The following is a 10,347-nucleotide window of genomic DNA, read 5'->3' as shown; positions in this document are numbered from 1 at the left end:
GTAGAGGTTTCATCGTCATGTAAAGATATGACATTGCTGTAAAATGTGTTATTCATGGACTAGAAAGATGCATTTTACCTTTGGGCTGGATAATGGTCCTCCCAAAGATTCAGTAACTCGTCTGCTGTTGAGTGTAAATTATCTGCCTCAAAGGTAGTTTGTTAAAAACACACACCACTGGTAACACCGTTCTAAGTGAGTTTACAGTCCATTGCCTTTTTGTCTCATAAAAACCCAGAGCAATAACAGATCAAGTAAGTAGTATTTATGGAGGATTAATGGCATCAGCATTGTTAAGCTGAAGGAGCTTAGTGGAGTGAAATGACGCCTTTGAAATCTCTGGGAGAAAAAAAAAAACACGCGAGGAAGAGCGAGAAAGATGAGAAGCACTAATGAAGCTAAAGAACTGTATGTGAGTGTGTGTAATGGCTGTCAGCGTTGTGAGATGAATAAGGAGTAATGTTGACAATCAAAGAAAGGGATTAGAGGGCTTGCTGGCTCGGTTGACACGGGGAGAGCGATTCATTCATTTATGAATCAACTTTATTCAAAAGAAGGGGATGCAGATGGCGGTCAGGGATGTGAGCAGCTCAGATTATAAATTATTGGGTACCACTTAATAAGGCTGCCTATAAGTCATTGCATAAACTGACTTTGAACAAACCCATTACTCTCCCAGCTTTCAACCTAGTTGCTATGAAATTGCACGTCTCATAATGTTTTGCATGATCAAATAGAGACCCTATATCATGTTCAGCATCGTGGACAGCATTGTCTGTGTGCTATACATCTATGAGAGTGTGTGCACTCCAATTATGGATCTGTATGTCTTTTTATATATATATATATATATATATATATATATATATAATGTTTGCTGTGTGAGAGATAGACTCACCAATCTTCCTGTCGTGGTAATATGAGCATGTGCTGGTGGGGGGAGGAGGAGGGGGGGGGGCTGTTAAAATATTTGCAGCTCCTCTTATCCCTGTCATGCTAATCTGTGTCGCGTCAAAACCAACAAACAGCCATCATACACACAAACAAGCACTTGGAGGACAAAAACGTGTGGGTCAGAAGTCAATTCGGTGGTGATGACCTCCTGTGGTGAGTGCCTGAATTATTTGCACCCTTTCCAACTGCATGTTAAGTTGTTTGTTTGTTTGGTTGTGTGTTTGAAGCTGATGCCAGGAACTGTGTTTCAACATTTTCAAAGCTGCATCTGAAAGCTGGAGGCCAGCAGGGCATGAGCACAAGAGGAACATTAAAGAAAGGTGTAAAAAAAAGAGAGAGACGAGGGGGCTGCTGATGGCAGATGCATTAAATCAAAGCTGACAATCAAACAGGACACAATGAGGTTTGGTTGAATTAGTCACAAGTGTTCATTCATCTCCGTCACTTGACTCGTCGTTTGTGTCTGATGGCATCAAAAAGAGATATAACTCTTTTCTTTGGCCACGCTTGAGATTACATAGGAGAAAAAGATCTGTAGAAAGTGGAAAGTTAACTTAGTAAAATCATTCAGTAATGTCGGTTATACGCCTTTGAAATGTTTGGTCATATCCGTCACATGTACATCAATAATGATTGAGTCATGTTTAATTAACCAAAAGTAAAGCTTGTGTGTAACACATTTCATCAAAAATCAGTGGGAAATTTGGGATGTCGGGGGGGGGGGGGTTGACAGTGACATTGCTTAAGGAATACAGGTTACCCACTTTGGAATAAGGGTCCCAAAAAGCATTTATAAATGGCTAACTAAGGTTAAATAATGGTTAATGGACACTTATTTAATTAAGCATTCGCTAATCATTATTTACCTACCCTTACTTATAGTGTTGCATTGATCCTGTTAAATTGCTGCTCCTAGTGAATTTAAACTTTAAATGACCTGTGTACTAAAACATGTATGTCTATCTATTGATCTATCTATTGATCTATCGATCGATCTATCTATCTATCTATACACACTCAGTCTTACATATCCATATTTTGTCTGTACCTGTAAAAAGTGAAAGGCCTATATTTTTATTGTGGTTATGTATCGTGTTTATGAAGATATTCTGTATTATCGTATATATATATATTTTCTTCATTTTTTTTTTTAGAATTTCTTTCTATTTACCACCGCTGTTGGATATCTGGATCAGGAAACGTTACCTTATCTTATCCTATCTTAATAATTGCTGAGTAACAATGTTGCTTATCTACTCCGTTTCATTGAATACTTTTTTTTTTTTTCAATAAACCTCTAACTAAACCTGATCCAAAAAGGTCACTTTTGTGCAATCAAAGTTCCAAAATGGTTGGAGTTTTTTGTTGTTGTTGTTATTTTTTGTGTGCGCAGAGCATGAAATGAAGTTACCCTTGAGAGGAAAATCTTTCCTCATCATATTTTGTGAATGTACTTCACAGTTCAATGCAATAACATGATCAATAGTCCATCATTAATAATGCTCATTACCAAATGTTACCATAGCAAGCAGCTTTTTGAGAGGATTGTGAATGCTGAAGGGGATAACTCACCAGTTTCATTTTCTAAATCCATCCAAATCAACAGTGAGTTTATCAGATTAATCCAGACACTGGATAGTTGTGATTTAAAATCCACATGATTATGAGCAGCTTTTAAAACTACAATATCCGTATGCAGTGTGATTAAATCCCAACTTTTGACAAGACCCATCTTTAGTTCCAAAAATCTTTTAATAGTGGTCTCATTTAGGTTAAACGACATTATGATAGGTTCAAAGAAATCAAAGCTTGATGTCCATCATGTCCATTCAGAAAAGAGTGACCCCTGGGTAGATCTTGGTATGCACGGGGTCCAAACCACTCGGAGCAGTAGCGATAATCTGCAGTGCTTTTTTTTTTTTTTTCAAACGTGAATATTTGAATTGGTATACATACAATTACAATGTAACTACAGTTATCTTTCTGAAGACCTTACAATTTTAATAAACAAAGAACAAATAAAATTTATTCTGTACAAACGAGCCAAGCCAAAGGAACCATGAGTTGGTTAGAGTAGGAAAACACATTTTAAGCTTAAGATTTTTCTATTTATAGTGAAGCAGAAGTTATATTTCAACAATGAATTAAGCAAAAAATAACAGACACATGAAACAAAATCATAGCAAGGATACTCAAATAGACTACAATAACATACACAACACTACATATGCAAAACTGAATGGTCGATTTCAAACAAAGCCTAATTTACATTTTAGCAGCGCCCACACGCCGACCCACAGGCACAGTGCGGGCGCTACAGTCTGCGCTGCCAAATAGACACATTTTAGATCAATTTTTACTCATAGATGACCAATATCTGAGTAAAATTTCCATCCATTATTATCATATTCTCACAATAATGGAGCACGTTTGCAAGGTGTCTTGAAGTAATTACAGTAAAAATACATTTTTATAATAAGCAATGAGAAATATGTATAAAATTGCTTGATACTATTAATATTAATACTGATTTTCAGCTCTTCCCACATCTCCTGTCTGCCTGCGACGAGTTGTAATGTCACTGTTTTCCACAAGATCAAAATAGATATCACAGAGTAAGAAAAAGCTTCCCATACAAATCCAACTGTATAAACATTATACTTAGTTCTCACTAGGTAAAGTTCCAAAAAAGCCATAGTGGAAAATGAAATGCACTTTTTCTTTTTGACTGCCTTTGAAAATGAGTATTATAAAATGACTCTGCAGTTAAGACTTTCTATTATGAGAGAGCAAAGGCAGGATGTTGGTGATTGAACACCTTTGGAAAAGACAGAACGAACATTTTTGACCCTATTTTACCTACACATCCTAAATACAGCTTTACATTTCTGTGTTTTATGCCCGTCACAGGCCTCTTCTCCCTCTGCTGTGGCCAAGCTATACCCGTGTGGTAGAGTGGGTGCTGGGCAGGCCTGCAGAGCTGTAGCCAGCAGGGAAGGTGCTGTACGGACTCATGTTAGAGAGGCCCATCAGGGAGTTGGGGATCATGGTGATGTTGTTGGGGGTCATCAGAGGGATGTCGTCAGGAGAGCGGCGCTGGCTGAGGGAGTAGTCCAAGCTGGGAGAGACGTGAAGAGGATTGTGAAGGGCCTCACACTGGTTCCTTTGCTGGGTGGACAGGGTTTCATCTACAGTGGTGGTGTGGCTCACGTTGTTGCCTTTGCTATCACGCTGAGGGCTGGGCTGTTGGGACGTGTCCTGGCGACTACGCTTGTCTTTGCGGTAGTACAATGCGGCAAAGGCGAGCACATTGAGGAAGAGTAGAGAAGCCCCAACAGCAATGGTGACGCTGAGCTCTGTGGAGTAATCTCTGGGGTTCGGCATGATCAAAGGACCCATCTCTCGTCCCCCTTCATTATCATTGTGGGCAGTGGACACAGGAGGCCGACCAGTGCTGCCGGACCTCTTACCACTGGACTGGGTGGGATCCAGGGGGGTGACCTTGGTGGTGGTGGAGGAGTAATGGAACATGTCATGGAGATTATAGAGATGGGGCACGAGGTGTTTCCAAAAGGCCACCTTAGTGGCGCGGTAGTGATCCCGGATACGAGGCTTCAGGCCGATGTGCAAGTAGAGTTGATCATAAGGGTCGTACTTGGACCAAGCCACCTCTTCAAAGCGGTTGGCCTTGGTGTGGATGAACTTGGTGTCCTGTGGCACAGGCTTGTTGGGATCCCTACAGACACATCATTGAAAGAACAATTTGGTCAAAAACAAATCCATGTTTTGGAAAGGTAGGGAAATATTCAGTGTTATTGTTTATCAATTTTTTTGCACAGTCATACTATGCTGATATAAAGTTATTAAGTAAGAAATATTGTTGTCCACATCATCGCTTCTGCACATTTCCTCTTTTGGATTATTATGCATATGCATATTTTAATTGGATCATAACCAATTGTGACGTGATGTTAACAAGCACTTAACAAAAGGAACACAGCCATTTTAAATGCAAGTGGAAGACAAGCAGATACAAGCTTGAAAGAGCAATTAATGATAATAACAGAATGTAATGACACTGTCTCTCCTCAAGGGCTCAGTATTCCCTCAGTCCTACACACGATAGCAGGACACATTAGCCTACACAGATCAGTGCTGTGCTCCCTCCTACTCAGGGTCAACACCCACAAAGACAGCTGTGCATTTAATATTCAGTAAACACTCCAGAAGGGCAGCAGTGGAGTCCTCCAAAACAATGCAGTTCATTGGTTGCCATATCAATGAAGCAAAGGTTTTCACTGATACGACAAATAGTAAAAGACACAAATGCTGTGGTGCAGCTCTACCCTGGAGCATTTCCAGCTAGCTTTTGTGTGACATCAACTTCATATGAGATCATAGTTTGCTAAAAACATATACCACACACACGTAAAGGAAACCATGTGGGCACGTGTGTGTGTCTGTGAAATTGCTGTGATAACACGCTACAGAAAGAAACGCAAGTTTTTCGTAGAGTTACTGATACATGCTGACACCAGCAAATGTGGACATGACCTTTATGAGCAGATTTGAATGTTGAATAAATATTCAACATTCAAATCACAACTCACATCGAAAGAGGCAGACATTTTCATTACATGATCTATTGAAGAATAACACAGAGGACTACAAGTGCCTAAACAAACTTGCCTGGTAATGCTAGTTTGTTCCTCAAGAGGTGATAGTGAGGACCTGTAGCGTGAAGGAGACGTGGGTGGCACTGAAACTCTTAAGCCCAGTTTAAACTTCAGGTTGGCAATGAGACTAGTTGAAACACTTGCAACTACTTGCCAGTCTACAACCTGCTAGTTTGCACAGCAGCAACTAGATGAGGCAATGTATCATTTATCACTGGGGGCCTGAGTTGCAGAGGGCTAGAGATGAGCTGAGAGGGGTCAGTTTAAATTTGAATCCTTGGTCTAATCTAGCCATCAGATCCTGGAGTTATGCTATGCACAGTTACTAATATGGATCACCATTCATATCCCTACTGTCCAAAGTTGGTCTTCTTTTTTTCTTTAAAATATATCAGTATAGGTCTGATTACTTATAACAACAGATGATTCGATTATGCGTGTAAGTGAGTTATTCGTTATGTACAAAACGTGAATATCATAGAAACTTGTTTTTATTCAGATATTACCCAGGTCGGTAAGTCCTGGCTATCGGCCCTTGCAGCAGTGTTAATATCATCATCAGCATTGGTCAAGATCTTCCTATCAGCAGTATCTAAAGATCTCTCTCTGGAGCTCTCTCTGTGTTCATGTGTCCACGCTCTCTTCCTTTAAGTCACCTTTTCGAAAGTTGTTCAAATGTAAATTGAAAGCACCACCATGTTCTTGGAACATGCTGCCCCTTAGTGTGTTCTTAGTGTGAAGCTGTTGTGTTAAAGGTCATCACGCCTTAATGCTGGATACATCAAATACACACTACTTATACGTGTATGAGGTCAGTATCAATTAGTGCAATCGCATATAACTTAAAGTATATGTTCAATGACACTGAAGATAAATACAATTAATAGACTTAAAGAAATTCACATGTATTGATAAAATCTGTAACATCCCCTTTCATGTGTAAAGGGAGATAAGGCTGGAAGAAATAGCAGTGGGAGTTCAGACAGCACTTCATTAGCAGCACCACTTACGGGTAAAAAGGTCTTTTAATTGTGCTGATGAAGGGGCAGAAGTTAAAGGGTGAACTTCAAACAAATAAGAGCTGCATCGGTGAAGTCCCACATGTTATCCCTAACATATTAAAGCTAACAGTACAATGTATTCACTTATATTTTTTTCAAATACTTAAGTCACTTACCCACTCTTGGCGAAGTTGGTCCAGTAAGTCATGACCACAGCGCTCAGCATGATGTCATTCCGGGAGAAGTTACAGGGGAACAGGTCAGTTGGGCCCACCATGGGAATGCCAAACACGTAAGGCACCTCATCTCCGTGTGCCGAATCTGACCAAACAGGCTTCATGAGGCTCTGGCAGTGGTGGTAGAAGGCATAAAAGTATGTAGGAGAGCCATAGCGGGCGTGTAGGTCAGCCGTCACCACGGAGGGCTCCACCCATTGGTGATCAGTGAACAGTGCCACCAAGGTCTTTCTTCTGGTCTCTGGGTTATCTTTGTCAGCCCAGTCTGTGTACATGAACTTAATAGTCTCCCTTAAGGTGTCCTTCCCTTCTGGGTAGCCATACAAACTGTCCACAAAATCTGACACAACAAAGTCAAAGTCACTGCCAGACACGCCATCCTCCAGGTCCATCACATTCTCCACAAAGCGCAGCCCCTCCCCCTGATTAACACCGAGCATTATATCATAGTTAAGGAACTCGCCCTGCTCCATCAGGATCTCTGGGTCATCAGGGATGACGTCTCCGTCGATGACAGGACCGAAAGCCACACGGTATTGAGCGGGTTGGATGTCCTGCTCCACCAACTCTTTAGCACTCTTCTTCTGCAGGCAGGCGACCATGTCCACGGTGTCCAGCACGTTGCAGCCGACCCTCTCAGCCAGCATGCGGGTATACTTGACAGGTTGATAGTTGACAGCCCAGCTGGACAGCGCTGAACCGCTTTGTATGATGGCTCTGTGGAATAAACCTTGACACACACAGTTCAGAACAAAAAGACACAGGAGTCCCAGAGAGTAGCAGTTAGTAATTCAGCCCATCTCATCACTATTAGTAGGATTACATACCTCTAACACTGAAGCGATACTTCACCAAAAGTGTACTTTACCTTTTGAGTACTCACAAAAAAGTGTTGTATGCTCTGTTTTTTTACCCGTGCATCACTTCTTTGTAACTCCAGAAAGCAGAAAGAGCCAGCTACGTATATTGAGCTTGAAGCTAAAGGTGACTGACAGATAAAAACAGCAAAAGTGCACGAAAATGAGCTTATCTTTTTTTATAATCCATGTTTTTTTTATTTTTTTATTATTATCTTTTTTTAAAATCCAGCCATATGCACAGTCATCCGCAGCCACTTTGATTTGAGATGCCCCAGCTGGTCATGCTCGAAGCTAAGGTGAACCTCGCCAAACTGGAAGAGCAGAGAGCTCACATCAAAGTGTTTGTAGATCACTGAGCATATGGCAGGGTAAAAAGACATGGATTATAGCAGACAATGTGCTTAAAAGTTTGTAAACTGACTTTTTTGGGCTGTTTTGCTGTTGTTAGCCATAAGTCCTCATTAGCTTCAAGCTAAATATCCTTGGCATTCTGGAGTTACAAAGAGAAAATCATCTTTGTGAGCCCTATTTTAGAGTATTTGAAAAGTAAAATGCACTTTTTGGTTTAAAAGACTAATTGCTAGTCACAACTACAACAAAGACTATATGTCATATACAGTGAATACTATCCAGTAAGAAAAAAAAGAAGAAGAAGTAAGTCTCATATTCTGGCTTCACTGCTGAGAGGCTGCTTAGTAAAGCAGCTGGAAAAAGAAATGAGCTGGTAACAAAATGTCCCTCATTTGTGCCGTCATTGTTATTCACAGATGTACAGTAATTGCAAAGTCTTTAATACAATGTGTCTAACAAGCTGCATAGCTTATACACAGACCTCTGCCAAGTGTGTGGCGTAGGGTCTGTGCAGGGAGCTGAATACGCAGTAACCCTGATCCTTCATTGCTGATACAGTGAACACGCTGCTCTGTTGAATTGTTTATATGCAGCGCGTCACCTCTGTCACTAGGGATTTTGTATCTACCACCTAAAAATGACAAGTGATATGTATCAACTCAAAAAATACTCTGCTGAGGTTAAGTCATAGCAGTCGCTTGAAGAAAAGCAAAGGAACAGTGTCACTTTCTTCCTCCTTTCCTGTCATTTATTTCAAGTTTTTTTAGGGCAGTAGCTCGTCTACTTCAAAGACTGCCGGAGGTCTTTGTGCATCTGCTGCAGACCGGCCAGGGCATCAAATACAAACCTCATAAAGGACAGTTGCCGCAGCCTCCCTGGCATTGATGAAAACACACTATTTCTGCCCTTCTTGTGATTCTGGCCAGCATCAATGGGAGGACCAGGGCAATAATAGTGAAAAGATAAGAGCTTCAGTTCTCTGTGGGCAACCCATATTGAAATAAACACCTTTGATTCTTGCTAGGAGCTTTGGATTAGAATTAACCAAATTGCATGATTTACCTATTTCAATTTCCTGTGGGTAATGTATGCTGTATATCATTGAACGGATATTGATTTATCTTTCAACACTACTGCAACAACTGATCCAAAATGCTGAATTAAAAACACGCTCCAATTTCACAACTGAAAATATATTTGTGTAAAAAATGTCACAGAAAAATGAAAAAAAAAAATTGATGCTAATGTTTATAAGCAGTGCTTTTACTTGAGGTCGTTTCTCTAATATACTCGATAGGATTTACCGTGCAAAGCAGGTAGGTAAATAATTATAAGCAAAGATGAGATATTGAAATGTGAATCCTTTTGAATGATACAAACAGATGGATTCAGATGAACGTGATGATATGCTGAAAACTTTATAATGACAGTAGGCTTTTTTAAGAGCTCCATATTTAAAGAGCCAAAGCTTTTAGGCTGATTAGATTGAGTATGGGGGAACAAAAGCAATCACTTATTTAACAAATATCTTCTTTACCCTGCTCCCATATTATAATGCTTCATCTTCCTGACACACCATTTAGAGCTGGTCTGGAAACTTTGTTTGGAATTTTCTCTGCTTTTTTTCTTTTTATTTCTTGTGCATTATTTACCATTTCACCTTTAGCGCATTTTCTACTGGTTAAAACCAGAGATTCCTACCCTCGGAATGGTGGGATAGTGTCAGCAGACTGACGCAGGAAGCTCCGATTCCCGATCCAAAAACTGTGATGCGACCCGGGTCTCCTCCAAAGTAACCGATGTTCTTACTGATCCAACGAAGAGCTTGAATCTGGTCCAGGAGTCCGTAGTTCCCTTTGGCTGCCTGGTCCCCAGTACTGAGGAAGCCTGAGGTACAGAGAGACACAACAGAGCCAGGGCTGAAGCAAAGATTTATAGCTGGTGTCACAGCTTTGATCTAGAGTTATAGCCCAGCAGGGTATCTGAAATAACGGCTACTGTTCCCCTCTGGTGCAAACATGCCTTTGCTGTCTTGGCTACTTTAGTTTGCAATAGTCTCCCCCAGGAAGTGATCAGGGAGTCTGCTCATCAAATGTGAATGCCCTCTTCACAACAGCGACTTCATCAAATCAAATGTGCATGAATAAATCTTTTACTTGTGTGTGGCTTCTTAAAATGAGTTTGATGAAAGCACACAGAGGCCACTGGTGCTCTTACCATTGATCCAATTACTTATTCTCTTGTCGAGTCTCATCGAAACAACACACTG

General features: G+C 40.6%; 1 protein-coding gene across 3 annotated transcripts in view; it reads right to left on the bottom strand.

The window, feature by feature from the left end:
- Positions 1 to 2,696: 2,696 nt before the first annotated feature.
- Positions 2,697 to 10,347, bottom strand: part of nlgn3b (neuroligin 3b) — a 16,347-nt gene continuing 8,696 nt past the window's right edge. For all 3 annotated transcript variants that reach the window (XM_086226115.1, XM_086226117.1, XM_086226116.1), the window contains 3 exons: positions 9,780 to 9,965; positions 6,808 to 7,597; positions 2,697 to 4,690 (listed from right to left, as the gene is read on the bottom strand). In XM_086226115.1, coding sequence (XP_086082241.1) covers positions 3,892 to 4,690; positions 6,808 to 7,597; positions 9,780 to 9,965 — 1,775 coding nt within the window. In that variant the 3' untranslated portion in view covers positions 2,697 to 3,891. The remainder of the gene's footprint in view (positions 4,691 to 6,807; positions 7,598 to 9,779; positions 9,966 to 10,347) is intronic.

Source organism: Aulostomus chinensis, chromosome 15 (assembly GCF_037954235.1).
Source record: "Aulostomus chinensis isolate RoL2024-O1b breed Wild chromosome 15, RoL_Achi_v1.0, whole genome shotgun sequence".
NCBI classification, from domain to species: Eukaryota; Metazoa; Chordata; class Actinopteri; order Syngnathiformes; family Aulostomidae; genus Aulostomus; species Aulostomus chinensis.
Note: the sequence above shows the minus strand (reverse complement) of the source record. Positions and strands in the feature narration are given on the sequence as shown.